Source organism: Callospermophilus lateralis, chromosome 2, assembly GCF_048772815.1.
Source record: "Callospermophilus lateralis isolate mCalLat2 chromosome 2, mCalLat2.hap1, whole genome shotgun sequence".
NCBI lineage: Eukaryota > Metazoa > Chordata > Mammalia > Rodentia > Sciuridae > Callospermophilus > Callospermophilus lateralis.
Genome location: NC_135306.1, coordinates 3,724,033 through 3,747,634, shown reverse-complemented (window position 1 = coordinate 3,747,634; position 23,602 = coordinate 3,724,033). Strand labels below are relative to the sequence as shown.

At 58.7% G+C, this 23,602-nt stretch overlaps 3 protein-coding genes across 25 annotated transcripts in view; 2 read left to right on the top strand and 1 right to left on the bottom strand.

Annotated features, from left to right (window-relative positions):
• Adamts13 (ADAM metallopeptidase with thrombospondin type 1 motif 13) overlaps nt 1-6,852 on the top strand; it is a 33,018-nt gene extending 26,166 nt beyond the window's left edge. For 13 of the 18 annotated variants that reach the window (XM_076845142.2, XM_076845140.2, XM_076845139.2 and 10 more), the window contains 7 exons: nt 2,117-2,321; nt 3,051-3,303; nt 3,743-3,889; nt 4,203-4,379; nt 5,360-5,544; nt 6,141-6,270; nt 6,668-6,852. In XM_076845142.2, the coding sequence (XP_076701257.2) occupies nt 2,117-2,321; nt 3,051-3,303; nt 3,743-3,889; nt 4,203-4,379; nt 5,360-5,544; nt 6,141-6,270; nt 6,668-6,825 (1,255 nt within the window). In that variant the 3' untranslated portion in view covers nt 6,826-6,852. Of the gene's footprint in view, nt 1-2,116; nt 2,322-3,050; nt 3,304-3,742; nt 3,890-4,202; nt 4,380-5,359; nt 5,545-6,140; nt 6,572-6,667 lie in introns of those variants that run through there. The other 5 variants (XM_076845148.2, XM_076845143.2, XM_076845152.2 and 2 more) reach the window with 4 other exon arrangements.
• On the top strand, nt 6,686-14,754 carry Cacfd1 (calcium channel flower domain containing 1). Of its 2 annotated transcripts, XM_076845166.2 has the most exons (7): nt 6,686-6,760; nt 7,116-7,292; nt 7,742-7,861; nt 10,226-10,298; nt 11,737-11,862; nt 14,014-14,121; nt 14,564-14,754. In XM_076845166.2, exons 2-7 carry the CDS (start codon nt 7,175-7,177, stop codon nt 14,652-14,654), a joined length of 636 nt encoding a protein of 211 aa, XP_076701281.1. In that variant the 5' UTR covers nt 6,686-6,760; nt 7,116-7,174; the 3' UTR covers nt 14,655-14,754. The 2 variants fall into 2 exon arrangements, with proteins under 2 accessions (XP_076701281.1, XP_076701280.1); XM_076845165.2 differs by lacking the exon at nt 6,686-6,760 and having other exon boundaries at nt 7,087-7,292; nt 7,764-7,861.
• A 2,118-nt stretch (nt 14,755-16,872) lies between these two features.
• On the bottom strand, nt 16,873-23,366 carry Slc2a6 (solute carrier family 2 member 6). 5 transcript variants are annotated; one of them, XM_076845158.2, is made up of 10 exons: nt 23,219-23,366; nt 22,582-22,744; nt 21,369-21,575; nt 20,672-20,771; nt 19,942-20,153; nt 19,582-19,734; nt 18,851-18,959; nt 18,352-18,537; nt 18,043-18,188; nt 16,873-17,505 (listed from the first exon to the last, which is right to left on the bottom strand). In XM_076845158.2, the coding sequence occupies exons 1-10, from the start codon at nt 23,308-23,310 to the stop codon at nt 17,350-17,352; spliced, it is 1,524 nt and encodes a 507-aa protein (XP_076701273.2). In that variant the 5' UTR covers nt 23,311-23,366; the 3' UTR covers nt 16,873-17,349. The 5 variants fall into 5 exon arrangements, 4 of the variants coding, with proteins under 4 accessions (XP_076701273.2, XP_076701274.2, XP_076701270.2 ...); XM_076845159.2 differs by having other exon boundaries at nt 19,582-19,650; XM_076845155.2 differs by having other exon boundaries at nt 18,043-18,537.
• Nucleotides 23,367-23,602: the final 236 nt, after the last annotated feature.

The following is a 23,602-nucleotide window of genomic DNA, read 5'->3' as shown; positions in this document are numbered from 1 at the left end:
AGTAGGGAGAAAACCTCTCCAGGTCCTCCCAGCCTCCTGTCTCTAGCCAGTCTGGAGGGATGAGGGGGACACCTTGAGTTCCTGGCCATAGGGAGCTTTGGCTCCCTTATTCAGTGTGTCGCAGGTGGCACCACCAGCTAGTGGCTTGCAGTGTGAGCTTTTTTTTTCACGTGCAGGATGGGGGTGGGGGTGGGGGGTTATGCAGAGGGTCCATGGGAGATAATGACAAGGAGATACTGCCCGACAGCCAGTGCCAGGGGCTGCCTGGCCTAGAGTCTTGAGCCCTGTCTACCCAGGTGAGGGGACAGGACAGACTAGGGCATGTCTGTTGGGCTTCTGGTGTGTGCAGACACCAGGCAGGCACCCTGGGGATTCCAGGGCAGCACAGTGGCACATGGACAGTTCTGAGGAAACAGGGCTGCCTGGCCAGCTGTGCTGGAGGTGGAGGTGCTGTTCAAGTGCAGAGAGGCAGGTGGTCGTCCTGTGTTCAGCTGTGGGAAGGTCCTGGGGGTGGTGTTTGCAGGACCCTGAGGGTGCGACACCATCCATGGATGGGGAGACCCAGATGGGACCACAGAGCCACCACTGTAGATGTTTTCCCCACACGGCACATCCCTTAGCTTGAATTCTTATGTGGTAGAGCCTATGTCTGGGCTTTCTACCAGGTTTGGTTTGATTTTTCCTAGCTTTTCCCTAAACCATATTACATTGTTTTATGTTTTGTAGCTTTAAAATCCATTTAGAAGGAGGGTACAGTGGCACATGCCTATAATCTCAGTGACTCAGGAGGCTGAGGCAAGAGAATTGCAAGTCCAAGGCCAGCGTCAGCAACATAGTGAGACCCCATCACAAAATAAAAAAGATGTGGGGTATAACTCAGTGGTGGAATGCTTGCCTAGCATGCACCAGTCCTGGCTTCAATCCCCTACCTGCCAGGGAAAAAAGACAAAACCAGAATCTATGTAGCACCCACGGTGCAAGTGTCTTGCTTTCTTTGCTCATACTGAAGTCCCGTTTTATTGTTTTACATCACATTTAGAAATGGTATGGGGTTTTGATGGGAATTATGTGCACACACAAGCTCTGGCTCCCGTGGAATGTTGCTGTAGCCAGTCTGGCCTCCTCACTGTTCCAGAGTGTTCCAGGGCTCCTCCTGACTCCTAGCTCTTCTCTGACTCCTAGTTCTTCTCTGGATCTGTGGGGTCCTGGCTGCCCGGGCTCTGCTGACAGCAGGGGTATTCTCCCAGACATATCCAGATGGCTCGCCCAGACACCCACACTGTGCCCTGTTGCTCCTCAGCAACCCACCATCTAGCGCTTGTGCTCTGCTCACAGTTCTGCTCATGGTCTCCCTTCCAGGGCAGGGGCATCTCAGCTGCACAGTTCTGCCCCCCAGGTTATCCTCACAATTTTGGGGATATTTTAGTGGTCACATTTAGGGAGGGGGATTTGCTACTATCTCTGTGGGCAGAGGGAGGAGCAAAGTTACCTGTTCTGCCATGCACAGGACTGTCCTCCAGACAAGGTCACATAGCCCCAGTGCCAGTGGTGCTAAGGTAGAGATTGTACACCCAAGAGGTGTGTCTCAGTGTGGCTTGTGCCATCACCCTGTGTCTGATCCCACATTAGGCAGAGTGACAGGTCATGAGGGCAGTGGTGTGTAGCATTTAGGACCCCAGGCCCTAGTACAGGCATCCTGGGTTCACGTTCCAGTTCTGAAAAATGCGGCCGTTCTTACTTGTTGGGTGGTTCTAAGTTAACACAGTAGGGTGGTGTGGATCTCTGACACCCCATCTCTCCTCACAGGAGGTGGCACATTGAGATCTGTTTTCCATTATCCTGGGCATCACTTCCTGTGCTGGCACTTGGCCAGCCAGCAGCTCTGTGGGTTTGGGGTATTATGTGATAAAGGGGACAAGAGAGCTCTTTTCTCAGAGCCCTTCAGAACCTTTCCTGCTCCAGGGAGTCCTGTGACTATGCAGAAGACTGCACTGCCCTCACTTGGCCCTGGAATCTGTGCAGGAGAATGTCCTAGGACACAGAGGTGGAGTAGAGCCCCTGTGGGCAGTGCCATCTTTTCAGGAGCCAGCTCTCTCTGGGTTTTCTCTTCCTGTAGGTGGAAGGTCACATCCCTTGGTCCATGCTCAGCCAGTTGTGGCCTTGGCACTGCTGTCCGCACAGTGGCCTGCATGCAACTTGAAGGAGGCCAGGACACTGAGGTGGATGAGGTGTCCTGTGCAGCTCTGGTGCGGCCACAAGCCAGTGTCCCCTGCCTCCTCACTGACTGTACCTACCTGTGGCACGTTGGCACCTGGACAGAGGTCAGGGCTGCAGCCCGTCAGACTTCCCAGTGGGACTGGGGTGGCATCAGCTGTGAGTTCTCACACTCAAGGAGCCCTGCAGGCACTGATTCACTGTGGCCTCCTAAAGGAGGAGGGGGATCTCCTGGGGAAGGGGCTTCTAGAGACAGAAGGCACCACAGGCCCAATTGTGAGGCAGCTGGGCCTTTGGAGGCCAAGAGTGGAGACACTGGAGCAAAGGGCAGACAGTTCAGTCCTACGGAGAGCCATGGCCACCCTGTGCCAAGCACCAGAAAGACAAAGGCAAAGAGGACTCAGAATGCCCAGGAGGGCCTGGTTCAGTGGGGTACAGGGGTAGAACAGATGAGACGATCCGCAGCCCCAGAGGCCTCCTCCAGGGCCACTTCCCACCTTGGTCAGCAGGATCCTGGGCATCTGGGATGGGCAGAGGTGAGGGCCAGAGTTGGGCAGGGTCTGATGGAATGTGGAGGAGGACACCCCAAGGGGTGCCTGGTTCCTGCTGTAGACTTTGGGGGGTAAAGGCTGTGAGGGTGATGGGGTGAGATGGGTTTGAATCCTAATTCTTGCTACATACATGACTCACTCCAGGGCCCTCACTGGATCTCAGTCTCCCAACACATAGCATGGAGATACTTGTCACTCCCAGGTTGTGCGAGGACAATATCAGATACATCTGGCTGTGGCACTGCTGTCTTCATGGCCAGTGTGACTCCTGCCTCCTCTTTGCAGTGCTCTGTCTCCTGTGGGGATGGCATCCAGCGCCGGCATGCCACCTGCCATGGAGCCCAGGCACCTGTGCCAGCCAGCTTCTGCCAGCACTCGCCCAAGCCAGCAACAGTGCGCAGCTGCCAAGCTGGGCCCTGTGAGGGGCGGGGGACCCTCCGCTCAGTGCCCCACAAAGAAGCCACTGACCCCAGCCAGACCACAGCTGCTGTTGCTGGTGCTTCTCTGGAGTGGCCCCAGGAAAGCCTGGTGGAGTCCAGTTAGGTTCCTTCCTCCTTTCTCTGTGGGAGGCTGACTGCAGGGTGGGCAAAGCCACCCCTACCTGGGAAAGCCAAGACAAGCCCTCTGTCTTCTGGACCACATGCTACTGGGCTCAGGGTAGACTCCCTTCCTGCTTGGCCAAGGGAAACCACACTTTTATTCATAACTGTCACCATCTAGTGACTTGCTGGGTGCAGCCTAGAGCCCAGGTCCCTGTGATACAACGCCAGTGCCCTGCACTGCCTCCTTCTCCCTGGAGCAGCTGGAAGCGGCTCTGCCTTAGATCACAATACTCTGATCCATGCAGTCCCATTCCTGACTTGAGGTGACTTCTTGCTGGGCCACCGTCCTGGCTCCTTGCACAGCAGGGAGAGCTGGGCCCTGTGCTGCTGGGACCCCCAGTGGCTATGCTCACCATGCTCCTGCTCCCTCTGTAGGTGCCTGTGGCAGGCAGCACCTGGAGCCCACAGGAACCATTGACATGCGAAGCCCAGGGCAGGCGGACTGTGTGGTGGCCATCGGGCGGCCCCTGGGTGAGGTGGTAATACTCCAAGTCCTTGAGAGCACCCTCAACTGCAGTGCAGGTACATCTGGGTTGTGTGGGCAATTGCTGTCAGTTACAGGTCTGCCAGGGGCCGGCATGACTCTAGCGCTCTTGCTGTTGGTGGGGTGCTCCACCTGCATGCCTGCTTTTCATGCTCGGGGTCATCTAATGACCACGGAGTGAGTACTCATTTTGCAGAAGAGGAGCCCGAGGCTAGGAGAGATTGAGTAACATGCCCCACTTGTCACACAGTCAGTAAGAAAGTGGTGGCTTGAACTCAACTCAGCCCACCAGGAGCACAGCGGCCGACCTGGAGTAGGGGTGCTGGGCCCTCACTGCCTGCTACTTTCCAGGAGAGAAGTTGCTGCTTTGGGGCCGGTTCATGTGGAAGAAGTTGTGTGGGAAGCTGTCTGGCCTGACTTTCAGCTCCAGGACCAACATTCTGGTGGCTAAGCTGCACCTTGTGTGGCCCGGAAGTGGAGTGCTGCTGGGGTACAGGAGCCAGCCTGCCTCTGGAACTTTCTACAGAGGTATAGCAAGGTGCTACCTCCTCAGAGGGCAACTGGGCCTGTGCTGCTGGCCAGGAATGGGGCTAGTTCCAGTGGGGCAGTGAGCAAGATGGGGAGCCAGCCACGAAGGAACCCGGGTATTTAGTGTCGCTCTGCATGTGCACAGTGTGGGTTCCGGATGGGGCTGCAGCCCTTTTTCTCTGGGCCATGCAGCTGGGCGGGGAGACATGGGACTTGGTCCACATCCTTGCCCAGTTCCTCAGGCTGTTGCCCTTGCCTTTCACTGGACATTCAGCTTCTTCAAGGTCCTTTTGTGAGCTGCTTTCCCTCAGTCCTCTTCTCATGCACCTGCTTGTGCAAAAATGCACGCTACCACACACCTCTCAGACAGAGGATGGCATCGCAGGGACTCCTGCCTTGCCCGTGGTCCTACTGCAATGGTCTGCTAATGACCTTGGTTGCCTCAAGGACTTGCTGTCTTCCAGCAGCCCAAGGTGGCTCCAGAGATTGCTGGTCCCCCCATCGAATGTGAAAGTGTTGTGGGGAGTTCAAGTCCCTCCCTGCCCCTCAGCAGTGAACTTGCTTGGGTCAAGGTCTCACTGCTCACTTCCTGCCCTCCCCCCTACGTAAGCATCTGAGCCTTAGGGAGGCTCCAGAGGGGCAGCAGTTGGGGCACAAGTGGCTGCCATATTGGGCCCTCTTTTGTGCCAGTTTCACTGGTGAGTACTTGTGTAGCATAAGTGCATCAAGCCCTCCTGACAAATGCCCTCCACTGTAAAGGAGGGATGGAAGCTGGGAGCATTGAAAGCATTTGCTAAAGTTGCTCAGCTAGGATTGGTGGAGGGGGGTTCCATGGGGGCTTTTCCTGGGAGCCTGACCTTAAGCCAGTGCTGCAGATCCCTTCACTGCTCCCAACTGTGACCTGCCCGACATCAGCAGCCTGTCTGGCTCCTGAGTCCCTGAGACCCACACTTGGTCTACCCACCTGCTCTCCCCTGCAGAATGTGACATACAGCTCTTTGGACCCCAGGGTGAAATCGTGAGCCCCCTTCTGAGTTCAGAGATGATGGGTGTAGGGGGCTGCCGGGTCTTCATCAGTGTGGCTCCACAGGCCCGGATTGCCATCCATGCTCTGGTCACCCACATGGGCCCTAGAACTAAGGGAACCAACGCCAGCTATGTCTCAGTGAGTCCATGTGGGAATTTGCTGATTCTGGACAGCTGTCCTTTGGGTTGAGGATGGGGTTGCTGAGCTTAGGGGATCCCTTTCATTTACTTCAGATCAAAACCTCAGAATCATTAGTGAAAGAATGGGAGGAATTTCTTCCATTTATTCACCAAGAAGTGTTTATTGCACTACCTGCAAGAGGGAAGTAGGAAGGATCCCTTCTGTGTAGACAGCCAGTTAACCTGGGGTGGAAGCATGGTTTCCCGTTTCCCAGCCTGATGTAATTTGCCAGAAGAGCACAGGTGGGGTGGAGGCTTTTTGTCTTTGGGAGAACAGTGCTGTGCAAGGCCTCAGCTCCCACAGAGGAGGCAGGCTGGCTTCTGAATCAGGCCTGGTCCCATCCCAGCTCTGGCACTCTGGCTGTGTGTTCTGGGGAATGGTGTAACATCCCTGAGTCTCATTCTCTTGAGTAGAACAGGAGTGGCCACCTGACAGGGCTCTTGTGAGGATTAGATGTGATCCTATATGTGTGGTAATTTGCATAGACAGGCCTGTAGAAACACTGGCTAGTCATCCCTCAGGGCTGTTCCTTTTGCTTGTCCCCTTTCCTGCAGATCCGGGATGCCCACAGCCTGAGGACCACAACATTCCATGGGCAGCAGGCGCTCTACTGGGAGTCAGAAGGCAGTGAGGCTGAGGTGGAGTTTAGCCAGGGCTTCCTGGAGGCACATGCCAGCCTGCAGGGTCAGTACTGGACCCTCAATCCCAGAATGCCAGAAGAGCCTGGAGCACAGCCAGGCCCTGCCCTAGATTTCTCTCCAAGCTTTGGAAGGAAAGAGAAGGAACCCAACACCTACTGAACACTAGTAGATGTCTGGGCAACCTGTAGGGTTTAACTCTGGTCTCAGAGTGCCTTCCAACTAGGACTTCCATCAATCTTAGGGATTCTCCTTTGGGGTCTTGGCCTTAGGTGTAGGAGGTGGAGACTCTTTGGGAAAACAGTCCCCAGTCCTTCAGATGTGAATAAAGGAAATGGGAGGCCTGACCTGACGTTTTCTTCATGTAATCTGTCTAAACCTGGTTTGAAAATCCCTAAGGTGGGGATTCATTCGCCACCTTCAGTTGTCTTCCTCCTACTCAGGGAACAGGAAAAGCCAGGGAGAGTGGAGTCTGGACTGGGTCCTGAGGCTGGCGCACTCCCTACTCTCCGCAAAGACCCACTCCTCCCTCCTAGGTCAGTCCAGGTGGGAGGATTTGGTATGTATAGGTGCAGCTGCCGCCAGGCTCGCCCCCACGTAATGAATACCCAGCTCTTCGTGCGTACCTGCGAGCCCCGCCCTCTATGCTAATGTCCGTCAACTGCCAACCTCTTCTGCGGACCGCCCCTTATGCTAATATCCATCAATCTCTACTACCCTGTATTGCTGGAAGGCCCCGCCCACCTTGTAAAGAGCAACCATCCCTCTCCCCGCCCTCTATGCCAGTGTTCACCTGTCTGGCAGGCTCCGCCCCTATGCTAATATCCACCAACCCTCTACCTCGCCGGCGGGCCCGCCTCCTATGCTAATGAACCCTCTCCCACAAGGCAGCGCGCGGGCGGACACGGTCTTTGTGCCGGTCCGGGGCTCCACCGAGGCGCCGCGGCAGCATGAGCGGCTCAGGCGCTGCGGGGGCGTCGGCCAGCCCCGCGCCGCCCGCGCAGGAGGAGGGCATGACGTGGTGGTACCGTTGGCTGTGTCGCCTGTCAGGCGTGCTGGGGGCCATCTGTGAGTACCCGGCCGGGGGAGGAACCCGCGCGGGTCAGGTTTTCGCCAGACGTGGCGAAGCCGCTGGGAGCCGGCGCCCTCGGGGTTGCGGTGGTTCCCGGCCTCGGGCCTGGGCTTGGCCCCGAGACTGAGTTGGCGGTTCTGGGGCCACCAAAAGGGGAGCAGAGTCTCCCTGAGGTCGCCCTGCCCTTTCTCACCTGGGCGAGGTGGGACAGCTGTTCCCAACCTTTGAGGAAAGCTTGTTCCTAAGTGGGGCGGGTGCAGATCTGGTCAGACTGTGGCAGGAAGGCACTGACTGGGAAGTTTGCTGAGGGTCAGGTTGTGCAGGGGACAGGTGTTCCCTGAGGGCGGCTGGACAGTGGGCAAAAGGAGGCAACCTCTCCTTTGGATCCTCACTCTCCATTCTCTCTGCGGTCCACTCTGTTCGTGCTGTCCTCCCTGCCTCTCAGTGGCCCTCCTTCTACCCTCCAGACCTGCCAGGCACACACCTCAACCTCAGGTTACCAGGAGAATGGGCTGTCTTAGCACAGGCTCAGAGAAGACAAAAGGAGCGAAGATCCGCCACACAGGTGAAGATCATGTTGCCAGCCTTCCAAAGCAAATAGGAGTCCATTGGCATGTCTGCTATCAACACTGTCACTTCCTGGAGCTTCAGGGCTGGGCTGGTCTTCGGAGTTGCCGGGATTCCAGTGTCTGCTTGGCACAGGGGGCTGGAGGCTTACAGGGGCAAACTCTTTTGCTCTCCTTCCAGAAGGAGAACCTGGGCATCTGCAAGCCCCAGCCTTGTGGTGAGCGAGGTGGAAGTTCTGGCAGGATGAGGCAGGGTTAGGAGCCTGCTGCAGGCAAAGTAGTTCCTATCCAAAGGCATAGCTCCTGTCCATTTGGGAGAGGTTGGTGGGGTGGAGGTCAGATTCTCTCAAGGATAGTTAGCTGTTTCCTGGCAGATCAGGTGGGCGTTACTGAGGGTGGCAGTGGTCAGTAGTGGAGAAAGGAAAGGTCCTGATCATGGCTTGCAGGTTGCCATCCTCCCTCCATCTTGGTCAGCATGGCCTACCTGACTCCCAGGTTGACCCTGGAGTCCCATCCAATCCTGTTCTTCTCAAAGTGGGGTTGCCCCAAGAGTACTGGTGCTGTATTGGGGCCACAAGTAAACTTCAGGAGACCTTGGCACACCCTGAAGGGTCTGCTGCACCTGTGCATTTTGAGGGGGGACATTGTCTTATGAGTACCAAATAGTATACCACAGGGCAGAACACACACATGTAGGTGTTCTAGAGGGGCAGTGTTGCACACCTGTGCTCCCAGCTACTCAGTGCACTGAGGCAGGAGGATCACAAGTTTGGGACCAACCTCTGCAACGTTGGAGACCCTGTCTTAGAATTAAGAAAGGAATGGGGATGTGGCTTAGTGGTAGAGCACTCCTGGGTTCAATCCCCCAGTTACCCCCATCTCACACACACACCCGAGAGGGAGAGGGAGAGGGAGTGGGGAAGGAGAGATACAACAGGGATTGTTTTAGAGATGTAACAGGTTTCTACAAGGGCTGTGTACCTGGCTTTGGGGTAGGGTTGCCCTCCCTGAGTTGAGAGGCCTTGGGGAGTTGGAGGGGCCTTAACCCCGGTCCTAAGGCCATCTGGAGGGATTAGCCAGGAGGAGAGAGGGTTGCGTGGCCACATCCCCTTAACACGGAAGACGCGGGCATTGGCAATCCTGGATGGACACCCATTAACTGCACATTGTCAAGGACTGGAGCCGTCTGTCTGTCTTGGACCTGGTCCTCCCCAAAGCCTGTGTTGTAAGGGCAGTGGGGGCAGCATCAGGGCTGCAGGCGGGGATGCCGACTGCAGCAGGCAGCACAGGCTGCTCAGGTGAGACCAAGCCCAGCTACTCCTGGGCAGAAGCCATGCCATCCTTTGGCTCTCTGAAGGGGCAGTCAGTCCCCTGCATCTGTGACCTAGGGGAACCTTGCTGCTTGAGGCACGTTGATAAGAATGCCAAGGGCCACTCTTGAGTGCGTGGCACAGAAGGCAGTCCCACTCAGTTCCGGTCACTTATCCGGTTTCTTCCTGCATCGCCTACCGTCTGCATAGGGTTACACGGGAAAATGGAAAACGGCAGAATTCCAGGGCCAGGTGGAGGGATCAGGTGCAGAGGAGCTGCTGCAAGTTTAATGAGCTGGTTGCTGATTGCTGTGTCAGAGGGCTAGTGTCCCTTCCTGCCCTTTCCTGGCCACCACTTGGGCTTGCTTCCCGCCCAGCTCCCAGCTCCCTGGAATGGCCTGGCAGCTCCTGAAGCTCCTGCTGCAGCTGGGCCATGGTAGAGGAGTGAGTGGGTGCAATAGCCCCTACTCTGAGGTGCAGATGGGAAGAGAGGGGCATCAGGGATCCACATTCGGGGCAGGGGAGGACACGCCATCCCCTCTGGCTCCGTGGTCTCACATCGGGTAGGTCGGCTACATACAGGGAAGGCCACTCAGCTGCTAGAGAGAGTTGAGCCAACTTCTGTCTCTCTGGTCCTAATGGCTGTTACACAGGAGAAGGAGCCCCTTGTCCCAAAGTCCCAGCCAAGGACTCCAAGTCTGAGGACTCCTTATATGGCCAGCCCATGAGTGAGACAAGTGGCCCTCACTCAGGCTCTGTCCTGAGCCTTTGAGTGACTTTATTCTTTAATCCTAACCACCCGTGAGGTGGCTGGATTCAGAGGACAGGTCCCTCCTGGCCTCAGAATGAAGGTGGGGGACGTCCTCCCGAGGTCAGCTCCGAGGTCCTGGATGAGCTGCTTCACGTCTCCAGCCTCCTGGCTTAGAGGGAGCCTCGAGCTGAGTGGCGGGCTGAGGTCTAGCCGAGTTCTCAGGGCCACCCGCGCCTCCCAGGCAGCCCTTCCATCAGCTCTGCCACCTCCCTGCTGACTCCTGCTGTGCTGCTTCTTTCAAGCTTGTGCCATCTCCGGACTCTTCAGCTGTATCACTATCTACCCTCTGAAAATTGCCGCTGGCGTGTGGATGATGTGAGTAGCACGTGGCTGTCCTGCCTGGCGGGGATTGGGGCCTGCGGACTTCAGGTACTACGCAGGCCTTGTCCTCCTTCCCACTCACCCTCGTTCAGGTTTCTTAATGAGGAGTCGGGGGATGCCTGCCTGTGCCTTTCCTGGGTGCAGAATTGAGATGGTAAACAGTCCTTGAGCGTCTGTTGAGTCAGGCTCTTCAAACCCTCTTCCAGCGTGATATTCCTGCCCCCTGGGAGCTCCTGGGCTATAGTATGGAAGGGCTGTGGTCAGGGTGGCCAGGAGGGAGCTGGCCTGAGCTGGGAGAGGGTGGTGCTGCTGGGAGGTGGTGAGCAGTGCCAGAGGTGACCCGGCGGGAGAAGCAGCCCTGTGCTGTGCAGGAGCTGGCTGCCACGCCACGGGCGAGCCCCTGCCCACAGACAGGCACAGGCAGGGCGGGGACTGGTGCAGTGCAGCTCTGGCACATGGTGTGGCACTGTGCTGTGTACTTGCTGGTATCCACGAGGGGCTGCAAGGGGCACTCGGGACGAGAGGCAGGCCCTGCCCTCAGACCTCAGGCCTGGGGGAGACTCAGACAGGTGGCTGGGGGACAGAGGCCTGTGCTAGCCTGAAGCAGCAGGGGTGGAGGCTGGTGAGTGGGGCATGGGAGGGTCCACTGGGCACAGAGGCCTGGGCGGATGCGGGGCTGTCTTGGAGGCCAGGGCAGTGACTAAGAGTTAAAAGAAAATTCCTGCCCGGGGCTCTGGTCCTGAGGCTGCATCTCTGTAAAAGAGGTATTGATGGCACTTTCCTTTCAGGCTTGGGCAGACAGCCTTGCACACAGGGCTCAGTGCCTGGTAGCCAGCCATTACCCACGGGATAGGGCAGAAGCCCCGGGGGTCAGCTGCTCCCAGTGAGCGTGCTGGGGTAGAAGGCCTTTGAGCACCTTCCTCCCAGTGTGGGCTCCCATGGCCCTGCGTCTGCCTAGCCTACCTGTCCCTGGGCTCAGGACTCCATGGGGTCGGGCACCCATCATCACGCCTGCCTGACTGTGGGTGGCCTGGTGACTCTGCTGTCTGTCCTCCCTGGGGTGGTAATGTAGGTGATGGTGGCGATAGTGCTGCCAGCTGGTGGAGCTGTGGGTGCTCTGCATGGCTGAGCTTGCTGTGGGCTCAGTGCCACTTGAGAGGGTCTTGTTCCTCTGTCACAGCCAAGAAGGACGACGGAGCCAGACGGCCAGCCTCTTCCGTCATGAGTGCTCAGTTCAGGCAGATGCCTGGGTGTGCGGGCACAGCTGGGGGTGAAGTGCTTGGAAGAGGCTCCCTGGGGATAGCTGCTCCCTGCCCTGGAGTAGCTGGGCACTTCCTGGGTTGGGTGGGAAGGGTGGTCTTCCTCATGGTGCTGGTTTGCCCCTGGCTGCGGGTTGTCACCCAGCTGTCCCTCTCTCCCGCCCTTGCCCTAGCATGACCGCCTTCGTGCTGTTGCTGTGTGAGGCGCCCTTCTGCTGCCAGTTCGTGGAGTTTGCAAACACAGTGGCTGAGAGGGTGGACCGGCTGCGCTCCTGGCAGAAGGCTGTCTTCTACTGTGGGTGAGGGACTGCTGGGCAGAGCCCCTGACACGGCTCCCCAAAACCCTGCTGGCAACAGGACTAGAAGGGCCGCTGGTGAGGGTGGATGGGGCAGGTGCTGGTGCATGGGCTTCCTCTCTGGAGTGGGACTTGGTGGCCTTGGGTGGAATGACTACATGATGGCTGCTGAAGAGCGTGGCCTAGCGGTCCCACATCTGGGCATCCAGTCTGTGAGGGTCAAAGATGGATGGGATTGAAGTGCCTGCAGCTTTGTGTGCAGTGAGACAGTGGCAGGTTCTGGGGGTTCGGTCCCTTGGTGGGGAGTTAGCAGATGTGGATCTGAAGGGGCCTTGCTGTGTGGCCTTTCACAGCAGCTTGGTTGGCCTAGGTGTCCTAATGAGAACTGGAAACGCAGGATGGGGCTTAGAAATCATCATGGCCTCTAAATGTGCTTTGCTTCTACTTTCCTGTTTCCCACAAGTTCAGTATGTGGCTCTTCACATCAGAGTCACCAGACAGAACTGCCTGCAAGTAACTCATTAGGCGGGAGCTCTGAGAGCAGGCCCTTTGCATGGGAGGCTGGTTATTGTTCCTGATTATCTTTAAGATAAGTGCAGACTAGTGCTGCCTGGCAGCCTGCCACCTGAGAGCACAAACGCTGGTTTCTGCAGGCCCTTCTGTGTCTGAATGGTGAAGGATGACAGGATCAGAGACGCCACCCCCTTTTTTTTTTCTTTCTTTTTTTGGTATTAGGGATTGAACCCAGAGGCGGTTAACCACTGAGCCATGTCCCTGGCCTTTTTTTTTTTTTTTTTGAGACAGGGTCTCACTAGGTTGTTAACAGCTTTGCTAGGTTGCTGAGGCTGGCCTCGAACCTGCAATCCTCCTGCTTAGCCTCCTGAGCCATTGGGGTTACATGCGTGCACCACTGTGCCCAGCTGCATTTTCTTATTTGAGGACTTTTTGGTTACTTCACAGCCTGTTAGTGAATCACTTAGCAGGTTATGTGTGTTTCTTTATTAAAGATCCCATACCTCCTAACATTTCCTGCACATATTTTCTGGCCTGTTGCTTGCCTTGAGTTTTATTTTGAAGGTCTCCCCTGGGCTGTCCCTTCCTGTGGTTTCCATTGCTACTTTATTGCAGAGGTGCCTGGACTTATGATGGGGTCTTGGCCCACACATCCACTGCACGTCAGGTGTGCATGCACTATTCTGCACCCAGGTGCCACCACTCAGCTCAGTGACGTCATGTGTGTGCAGAGCCTTGTGGCCATCCATGTGAACATTATGAGATGATGCCCTGACATGTGTCCAGAGCCTAGGAAGGATCAAAACCCAGATTCTAAGCACAGTTTCCACTGAGCCGCAACCCTTTTGCACCATCGTAAAATTAAAAACAAACAAACAAACACCCTAAGTTGAACCATCGTAAGCCAAGGTCAGACAGTCTGTAACTTGAAATGTGCAGCTGCAGTAACATCTAGAATGGAAACTCAGGTGGCATGCAGCTGGTGGAGTCTGACCTCCTCTCAGGAAGGTGGGACAGCCATTTTCCTGGCTGACCCAGGAGTCACTGCTGCTCTGGTGGCCAGGATCAAGAATCAGCTGCTGGGATTTTAAAGCCAGAGCAGACCACAGGCCAGGTGGCACCCAGCTGGGTGGGAACTGGCCTGGGTGCCTTGCACAGGTCTGCACTGAGGAGCCTGAGGCCAGGGGTCTGAGGTGGGGACTCTACCTGTCAAGCTTCGGCTGGTTTTACTGTCCTAACAACAGCACTTGCTCAGTGCCTATGGTTTCCAGGCCCCAGGTCAGCTGAGGCCTGACCTTATGTCACAGCAAAGGACTGAGCCTTAGAGCTAAGCAACTTGGTCACAGGGATTTTTATGAACAGATTCTCTGGGCACAGCCTCTCTCTATGAACAGGGAGGGCTTTGGACTCTTTGTAGGTCACAGACCTTGCTGAGAATCTGATGAGAGCTTTGGCTCCTCACCCCAGTAAGGCACAGGTGTTGGCAGCCTGTTGGGGCTACCCCATGGCTTCAGAAGCCCCACCTGAACGTGTGTCCCTGTTGGGTTCTGAGGATCCTTCTCCCCATCCCCCCACCAGAAGTCTGGAGGGATGGTGGTGGCACAGAGTGGCAGTGCCCCTTGACCTCTGTCTCTCCCCTAGGATGGCCGTCGTCCCCATCATCATGAGCCTGAGCCTGACCACACTGCTGGGCAATGCCATCGCCTTTGCCACAGGGGTGCTGTATGGACTCTCTGCCTTGGGCAAAAAGTGCGTCTGGGTGGGCCTCCTGCCTCCTGCTGTCCAGAGGGGAGGGCTGAGGGTGGACTCTGTTGTTCAGCTGTGGGAGTTGAGGCACAGGGGTTGCCAGTGGCTCATCAGTTCTCTAGGGAATGCAGGCGAGACCACTGGGTGGCCTTTGGGTGGCCCGTGTCACTCTGCTTGGCCTCTGTCCATCCAGAGTGTGTAGACCCCTCATAGCCCATTGCCACCCTCCCCCTGCAGAGCCCAGACTGAATAGATTTTCTCGACTCAACATCCGGACAGCCTGTGCCAGTTTCAGAAGTGACCAGCCCTTTGTCCCCTAGCAGTAGCCTCTGTCTGGGGAACCAGAGGCCCGGGAGGCTCTGCCTGCAGTCATGCCTGGATTGGGTGGTAGCCAGGAGGGTTGGGCCTGAGGCTGGGCCCTGCAGGACACCCCCTCTCTCCCCAGGGGTGATGCCATCTCCTATGCCCGGATCCAGCAGCAGAGGCAGCAGGCAGACGAAGAGAAGCTGGCAGAGACCCTGGAGGGGGAGCTGTGACAAGTCCACAGTGGGGTCCATGAGCTTCTCTGGAGGAGGCAGAGCACCAGCCCTATGGGACAGCCTGGGAGAGGACCCCCTACTGCCTGACCCTCTTCTGCCAGCCTGTTCTCCAAGCCTGGAGCCCTGACTTGGCTGGTGCTCAGGGCCTGGGCTGTATGGCCCATCTCACTGCAGTGGGGGTGGCCACCTGGCCTGATCCTGCCAGCCTGGCTTAGTGGACTGGGCTTCTGGTGGGTCTGCAGGCCCCACATGATAGGGGTCCACCCCAGGCCTAGGAGCAGCTTCCCCCAGACACACTGGCCCTGGCTGGGAGTTGAGGGGCATGTCACCTGGGCTCTGGACTCCCCAACCAGGTCCCTGAGGCCCGAGCACTGAAGCATAGGGAAAGTCTCCCAGCTCTCCTGGCAGGTGGAGTTCCAATCCTGCCCAATTTCCCTGTCCTCAGGGCAGAGGTTGGGGAGAACAACGTCTCCAAGCTGACTGCTGCTGCCCAGGGACATGGCCAGTCCTCTGGGAGGGAGTCCATAGTGCTCCCAAGATGTACCCCTGCCCCCACAGCAGGCCTGGCAGTGGCTGGCTGGTCAGGTGGACCCACTCCCAGTCCCTGGCATGTTGGACAGGCTCCTCCAGGCACCCTAGCTGCTCTGCCTTCTCAGCTGACCCAGGCTGCTGGCTTCTGCCTCTCACTCCACCTCAGGCCCTGGTGCTAAGGGGGTGGGGAGGGGTGTTCATAGGGTCCCACCCACTCCTCTGCTGTGGTCCTGTTGGTGGTAGCAGCTGCAGCAGCCTGTAGTAGGGACTGAGCTGGGTCCACCTCAGGTATGCTTGCCAGCCTGCCCCTGGGGAGCTTCCTGCCTTTGCAGAGCTGGGCAGAAGCCAGAGCCCATCTCCCCCACAGAGCTGTATCCCCTGTCCAAGTGCCAGGCCACCAGGCACAAGCCCCTATGCAGGCGCATGGGGAAGTGGGGACCCCTCCTGGATGTATCCGTTCATGGCCCCCTATCCTCCTCCCACACTGCTGACTCTTCCTCCTGCCCTGTGGCCTTGACCCTGGTTTGATTAGCAGATTGGCTCTTGGCCACTAAGCATATGTCTGACAAGGTCTGGCCACGCCTCGACGGGCCTGGGCAGAATAGGCTGCTGTGGAAAACGCTGCTTCTGGGCCCAGCTCCCTGTCTCCCTCCCTCCCAAACCCCCAGGTGGGCCTGCAGTGGGCCCCCAGAACTCAGGGACTGGCTCTTGCTCCCAGGAAAGCAGCCCCAGGTCTGTTTCCCAGGGGGAACACGCAGGCCTGCAGAGTTTGGGGCTGGGAGCAGGGCCTCTGCCCAGCACTGCCCCAGGACACGTCAGTGGGGTCTGGAGTGGGCCTTGGCCCTCCAGGATCCTGACCAGGCTCAGTCCTAGGTTGGTGGGACACATGCCTTCAGGGTTCCTTAAGGGCTACCATCCTCAGGCCCATGCTGGGCTCAAAGGGCTATGTGTGTGTGTGCAGTGGTAAGACCCATCTACCTCCCGGAAGAAGCAGTCCTACCTGCCCCCCTGCTCACTTGTCTGGGTGTGGGGCTTGAGTCACTCCTGCCAGGCCCCAACCCTTTCAGAGGGGCCTTGCTGCATCCACCTTGAGGGGAAACCCATTGCTGGGCTGCACAGGCCACAGGGTGGGTAGGAGGCAGGAGGGCCTTGGTCACAGTCCAGAGTGGGGTGTTGCTTGCCAGGAGATTCCCAGGTGGCCTGCAGTCAGCTCTGGAGGCCTGCATCGGGGGCAGGGGACATCACTGGGACTCCAGCCCCACACCTCCTCTGTGCCCGTTCCTGGTATGCTGCTCCATGCAGCTGCATTTTGAGCAGTAAAGCAGGGCTGCAGTTCCTCTGCTTGCTCTCTGCTGTTACCTTCTGTCTCTGGCGCCTGTCAGTGTAGGGATACCCGTGTCCATGACGGTGGAGCAGGAGCTGCTGGCCCAGGAGTAACTGAAGGCCCTGTCAGCCTGCTTAGATGGGGAAGGGGCTCCAAGGTGACACACCAGGAAGAGCCAGGCCCCAAGGTGGACCTACCACACAGCCCCTCCTGCCTCTCTGCTGCACTGAGCTCAAGTCCAGAGTGACCATGAATTTAGGGCCCTAGTGGGGCAGCAGGCTCTGAAGCCGTGGCCGGTGTCTGGTCTGGCCTGCCTGCAGGGGTGGGGAGCCTCCTCCAGCTAAAGACCCCACTCCTTCCTCCATAGGGCTGCAGGCCCAACTTATTTATTTTTGTAAATAGGGTGAACACAGTTTGCAGATGGTTGCCCCTATCCCTGAGGTGGGGCTGATGTGGGGGAAGTGGCTGTCCTGTGCCCTGACCTCTGGAAGTAGGGCATGTGTTGCTGCATGATGTCCACAGAACCTCCTGTCCACACCAAGACGCCTGGAGGAGGCCAAGTGACGATGTTCCTGTGCTGAGCCAATGCCACCTCCAGTGCTGCTCTGTCCTCCACACGGCCTGGCACACGCCAAGGGCCAGCCTGAGAGCCAGCAGGTCTGTGCCACCTCCTGCAGGCCGCCTGAGCCGGAGCGTGCTGCCTGTCCAGTCAGAAGCAGGTCCTGGTTGGCCCTGTGCTGCGGCTCATAGGCGTGACGGCTGCACCGCGTCCCGGCTGCAGGGCATGGGTTTGTGGCCACCATGGAGGCCTGGCCACCTGGCAGGTAGATCCCTGGCCTAGTGCAGGAAGGACCTCCTCCTGCTGCTGAAGAAGGACTCGATCTGCTCCAGGGAGCGGCCCTTGGTCTCAGGCACACAGCAGCCCGTGAACACTAGGCTCACCAGGCAGATGGCCGCGAAGAAGAAGAAGGGCACCTGGAGGCTGAAGGCTTTCTGAGGGGGGGAGCAGAAGGCGGGTCACACAGGAGGCCTGTGGGGCCTCTTCCAGGACCTGCCTCCCTGGGGGGTTCCCTTGGGGCTGGTCTAGGTGTTCCTGGAGGCTCCGCTCTGCACCCTCTAGCAGCAGTGTGCGCCCAGCTCTGTGCTCCGCCCTGGCCCAGGCCGCTCCAGTCAGCTGCTCGTGGGATTTTGGAGCAGGGCTGGTTCTGGTGCCACCAGGGCCTGCTGGCTGCAGCAGGAGGTGGGCTGGTGAGTGGGCAGCGCCTGGGATGGCAAGCCTGAGTGTGGATGTTGTGCTCTCAGCTGCTGGCAGAGCTCCAGGCTGTGTCCTGGCCTGGAGGGGACCTGACTTCTCAAAACAGTTCCCCAACTCATTCTCATATCCTAAAACGCAGGGGCCTTGGTGTGCTGCGCCCTGACCATCCTCAGCCTTCTAGTAAGGGGCACGTGCTCTTCTCCCAGGAACACTGTAGGGTTGGGTCACTTCTCAGAAGGCCTGGCACCACACAGGGGCCCATGGCAAACACTTACCACCACCAGCAGGAAGGACTTGGTGAGGACGAAGGCGGTGAGCCAGCTGACCAGCACACACAGCCCTGAGGCTATACCACGGGCACGCAAGGGCAGGATCTCTGACATGAGCAGCCAGGTGATGGGCCCCCAGCCCATGGCATAGCCTGCCAGGAGAGGGGAGAGTGGCGGGGGGCACACCGGGTCTGTCCCCACCTCTCCAGCCTCCCCCCTCAGCAGACAAACAGGACAGCAGTATGGCCCCTGCCTCACCCGTGAGACAGCCCCTTACCCAGGCCATCACCCCACCCCCAGGAACCCCAGTCCTACCCATGATGAAGAACATGGTGGCCAGGAGGGGCACCAGAGTGAGGTAGCTGGTGGGTGTGGCCGGGGGCTGCTCTGTGCCTGCCAAGGACAGGGTCTCAAGACTCACAGTGCTGTTGGGGGTCAGAGGCCTTGGACCAAATTGGACATACAGCCCCAGCGTCAGGTTGGCAGCAAACATGATGGTTGCTGTGGACACAGGTGGCCCTCAGGGGCCAGGATCCTCTGAGCCATGGCTCTCCTGGGGGAGCTGTCATGCTCTGTGGCACCCTGAGCCGGGCAGCATGGCTGGCTTGGGACAGGCCTCCCACAGGGTAGCACACACACTGCCAGCCCTGGTCTGGGCTCCCCTCATCCCCGGTGCGTTGCTCACCTGAGCTCCAGCAGGCTTTCCGGAGCAGCTGGCTGGTGCCAGGTGCTGGGGAGGCCCCAGGTGGCTGTGCCCTAGCTCTGGGTAGAGACGCTGTGGGTGGGAGGGGAGGAGTGGGGCAGAGAGCCTCACCTGACACGAAGAGCAGGACCTTGCGGCCAGCCAGGTCCATGGTGAAGGCCGCGATCAGCACGGACAGAAGCCTCACGGCTCCCACAATGGCTGCATCATCCTTGGGGGGCTGTGGGGAGGAGACCCCTGAGGCTGAGAGAACTGGCCTGCTGCTCCTGTCCCTGCTTCTCACCCCACCTGGTTGCCTAAGGCCCTGCAGGGTGCTCAGACCCAAGGCCCAGTCACAGCTACCCTGGAGTGCCGAGTGCCTGCTGTGTGCCAGGCGCTTCCTCTGCACACCACCCTGGGGTTCCCAGCAGGGCACATCTGCCATGCTCACCACTGAGCCCACTGCCCCAGGAAACCTGCTGTTCTCAAATCCTCTCCACTGCGTCTGGACAGGGGTCTTGGCAGCCTTGCTGCTGTCTCCCTCCCACAGGGGCAGCTGGCGTCCCAGGAAAGTGGCAGCCTCCCTGAGGAGCCAGCAGGGCTCTGAGCAGAATCCTGGTATGGGGGTGGTGGTGCTGCGTTTCTATTAAATCAGTTTCCTCCATCATCTTGCATAATTTATTTAAAACCATTTAAACTTTACTTAAAAACAAATTCTGAGAGCAGGTGTGGGGCCCAGAGACAGGAAAAACCCTTTGGCCTCCACACATGAGGGTGTGCATGCCTGAACTCTGGCACAGCAGGGCCTGGGGCTGGGGGCTGAGAGGGTCCGCCAGCCCACCTGGACTCAGGCAGGCGCTCACCAGCAGCACAGCCGTGCTGTCGAAGATGGGCTGCAGGTAGACCAGTATGGGCGTGATGCCTGTCAGCTGCTGCAGGAAACGCATGAGTAGGGCAATGAGCACCGGCCGGTACATGTGGGGGTCCCGGGCCTCCGCCCACGACACTCGGCTGCTCTGGAACACAAGGCCGCTGCTGAGGGAGCTGCACTGGCCACTCTTGGGGCTGGGGAGACCCCACTGATGGAGACAGCCCCAGCTCTGGGTCAGCTGTAACCACCTTATTCCAAGAAAAGCAACCTGGGAGAGGCCTAGTAACTAGTTCAGGCCACAAGGAACCACAGGTGCCTGGGGTGGGTCCACCAGACCCAGCCCCAAACACACCTGTCTCCGGACATTGTCCTGGATCTGCTCGAACTCCCAGTGGACGTCTGCATCTGCTGGGCGCAGCCAGGTCAGTGCCTGCAGGGCCTCCTCGTCCCTGCCGCGGGAGAGCAGGAACCGCGGCGAGTTGGGCATGAAGCTGAGCAGTAGGACCATGACGAGCACAGGCCCCTCCCCGGCCACGGCCAGCCAACGCCAGGGCAGCAGGAGGCCTGGAGGAGGGGAGCGTGGCAGACACACACAGCCCCTGCACTGCAGCCTCTGGACAGCCTCATCTGCCCTGTGAGCCAAGTCCTTCCCTGAATGCCCTGGTCTGTGATGGAGGCAGGGAGGAGCTGTGGGGAGTGCCTGGCCCCTGGCATGTAGCAGGAGGTCCTGGGAGGGTCTGAAGGGCCAGAGGAGGGGAGGGACAGGGTGGGCAGGCCAGGCCCAGGCCTCCACGCCACCTGCCCAGGCTGCTGCACAAGGCTCTCCCCTACACTGGTCCACCTTAGCTGATCATGACTGAGGCCTCCTGCTGCTCGAAGGTGACCCAGACTGCTGGTCCAGGTGCCCTCACTGCCCAGCCAGAAACTGGGCCTCATGAATATGGGGACAGGGTGGGGTGGTGGCCCACTGGCGCAGGGGACCAGGTCTCTTTCCTCTAAGCCCTGGGTTCCTTCTGGACATGTCCTTTCCCTTTCCAAAGTCTGCAGTGCTCCCCTGAGCCTGCAAGGTGCAGGATACTTGCCAAGGGTGTAGAGAGACAGCGATCCGAACACTGCCATGAGCTGTGGCGTGGCCCCCAGGGCCCCACGGACACCAGCAGGGGCGATCTCAGATACGTACACCTGCAAGACACCCATCTGGCCAGGCTCTGGAGAGCACGCTCACAGGGCAAGTGCCCCTGTGAGCCTTGGGAGGTGAGGTTGCTGGGGTGACCCGCTCTGGATGGTGACCAGCTGCATACTCTCAAGCCTCAGCTTCCTGACTGCAAGGCAGTGGGATGACTCAGCTCTGAGTGGGGATGGAGGCTGGGCAGTCATGGGTCTGGGGGGGGCACCCAGACCTAGGGGCTGAGCAGGTGTGTCTTCCTCAGTGACCTTTGTCCCCACCCTGACCTCATCAGGGTGCTGACTGGGTATGGGTAGATGAGATGACAAGACGCCAGGGCAGGTATGGGGCAGGGACTTCCCCATTGCTCAATGTGGGTCTTCTCCAGTTGAGACATGCATCTGACTGCGGTCAAGAAACAGGGTAGGAAGTAGGGGGAGTCCAGGATGGGGACAGTTTCCTGAAATCAGGGACCTTGGTGGGGGTGGTGAGCAGAGGCTCCCTGGGCAGCCAGAGGGGACAGCAAGCACATTCTCACTGACCATAGGCCCGAGGCCAGAAGACCTAAGCAAGTAGTGGCCATGCCAAGGCAGCGGGACAGGTCCTGGCCTTACCGGGATGCAGGCCGCCGTGAGTCCCCCAGCAAAGCCAGTGAGCGTCCTCCCCAACAGCAGCATCCAGAGGCCATGGGCGCCTGCCATGAGTGCGTACCCCGCCGCAGAGGGGATCGCAGAGAACATGATGCTGAGCTTCCGGCCCAGGAGGTCATTGAGGACCATGGCACTGAGGCCCCCAGCAGCAGCTCCCAGGGTGAACACAGACTGCAGAGGAGGGGCGCAGGCATGTGTGTGGGGCCGGGAGCACCCCCACCCCATCAGAGCCAGGGGCAGCTTCTTCCCCAGCCAACCCCAGGAGCGAGCCCCAGACCCAGGCCCACTATGACGGTAAGCCTCCAGTCTCCGGAAGTGTGCAGGCAGCATGCGCACAACCATTTAAATTTTAGGGGTCTTGCCCTAGGGAGGAGGTGGGGCCACATATCTACAGTGGTTCTCTAATATTTTAACATAGGGGACAGTGACTTGAACCAGCCTCAACACCACTACTCATCAGCAGTGGGGCGTGGGCACAAGGTTTAGCTTGTGCCAGCCTGTTTCTCCAGATGTATTATGTTTTGTTTTTTTGTTTGTTTGTTTTGTTTTGTTTTTGTGGTGCTGGGGATTGAACCCAGGGCCTTGTGCATGTGAGGCAAGCACTCTACCAACTGAGCTCTATCCCCAGCCCCTCCAGCTGTATTATGGGAGAACAACAGAACCCACCTCACAGGTCGGCCAAGTGTCCACACAGACCTGGCACAAAGTGCTCAGTAAACACTGGGTCTTTTCCTCTTAGCCACCAAGCTGTGATTGGAATCTGAGGCTATTTAGATTTTAATTCTAGAATCCAGGGTGTCCTCCTCTCCTCTCCGCCCATGGCCTGGATGCTGCTGTTGGAGATCTTGATCTTTCCCAGCAGGTGCCTCGTCCCACTGGCACCTGATACCCCTGTCCCCTCCATTCATCCAGAGGGGTGTCTGCTGTGGCAGCCTGACTGTGGGCCTGGGGAACCCTCACCCTCTGGGAGACCTTGGGGGCACCATACCTGTTCTGTCCCAGGTTTTCTCCACTGGCTTTCACTTCCTGGTTCTTTGCTATGATCTGGCCTCCCACCACCAACCAGCAGCCAGGATTGTGTGAGGGAGGGCTCTTGGGGAATCCCTAGCAGTGGGCAAAGCTCAGAGGGTTCATGCTCCCCTACCCCACTCCTTCCAGCTTCAAGCATGATCCTTACCCCAAACCAGGATGCCTGAGTTTTGGTCAGATGCAGATCTGGGTCTGAGGAGTGCTCAAGGGCTGGGATGACAGGGGACGTGTAGACCAGGGCATACCCAAAACTGAAATTGCCCAGCACCGCAGCAAAGGTGGCCAAGAACACCCTTTTGTTCTGCAGGGCCCTGATGGTGGGGGTGGGACAAAAGAATCAGGGTCTGAGTCTCTTTTCCCTGAGCTGCTGACTCTCCTGAGCCCAGCGGCTGCCAGACTGGTCAGATTGACACCTCCCCAGGGCCTGAGTGCTGCCACCTGGAAATTCCCAGGGCGTCAGCCGGTGGCTGTGGTGCTTTTTTCCAGGAGAGGAAGCTTGGGTTTTGCCCCCAGCTCTGCTTCTGAAAGCTTTCTGTGTGGCCTTAGGCAAGTCCCTCACCCTCTCCCTGTCTATGACAGCTGGGCTGTCACTCTTTGGGATGGTCCCTTCCCAAAGGAGAACCAGCTTCTTAAGCAAGGTTAGGTACATGAGGGCAGAAAGGAGCCAAACGGTCCAGGTGGCAACTCACCAAAGGTGGGGACCCAGGGTGAAGCCAGCGCCCGCTGGAGCGACCAGAGCCACCTCGCCCAGTCCCCGCCCGTCCCCCACGCCCAGCGACTCTCACCCGACCCGCGCCCTCTCTCCGGGCGACGGGGGCGGCTTCTCGGGGAAGGTGTCATAGTCCAGGCCCTCAGCTCCCAGCAGGGGCTCCTGCATGGCCCGCGCGAGCACGCTCCAGCCAGCGGGACGCGGCCAGGCCAGCGCTGGAGCATCCGCTGGGGCCGCAAATCGCGGCCGGCGCGCCCAGGCCCCGCCCCTCAGCTGCGATTGGCTACGGGGCGGCCCTGCAGAGCCGCGCCGGCCAATGGGGCAGTCGCACGCCCGCGGATGGTGGGATGCCGATCCGGCCGGGCGCGGCCGCCGCCCGCGCCCCTAGGTCGCCGCTCTGCAGCGGAAAGCCGCGCCCGAGCAGGCGAGGGTGGAGTGGTGGGGGTGCCCTGGCGGAGCC

What these genes read in the sequence shown, in the direction of transcription:
- Cacfd1 (XM_076845165.2), top strand. Translation starts at nt 7,087, where the DNA reads ATGCTAATGAACCCTCTCCCACAAGGCAGCGCGCGGGCGGACACGGTC. An exon ending in AGGCGTGCTGGGGGCCATCT is followed by an intron (nt 7,293 to 7,763) that starts GTGAGTACCCGG and finishes TCTACCCTCCAG; the next exon opens with ACCTGCCAGGCACACACCTC. An exon ending in AGCGAAGATCCGCCACACAG is followed by an intron (nt 7,862 to 10,225) that starts GTGAAGATCATG and finishes GCTTCTTTCAAG; the next exon opens with CTTGTGCCATCTCCGGACTC.
- Slc2a6 (XM_076845155.2), bottom strand. Translation starts at nt 23,310, where the DNA reads ATGCAGGAGCCCCTGCTGGGAGCTGAGGGCCTGGACTATGACACCTTC. An exon ending in GGAGAGAGGGCGCGGGTCGG is followed by an intron (nt 22,745 to 23,218) that starts GTGAGAGTCGCT and finishes CCCCACCATCAG; the next exon opens with GGCCCTGCAGAACAAAAGGG. An exon ending in GGTCCTGCTCTTCGTGTCAG is followed by an intron (nt 18,538 to 18,850) that starts GTGAGGCTCTCT and finishes CTGTGTCCACAG; the next exon opens with CAACCATCATGTTTGCTGCC.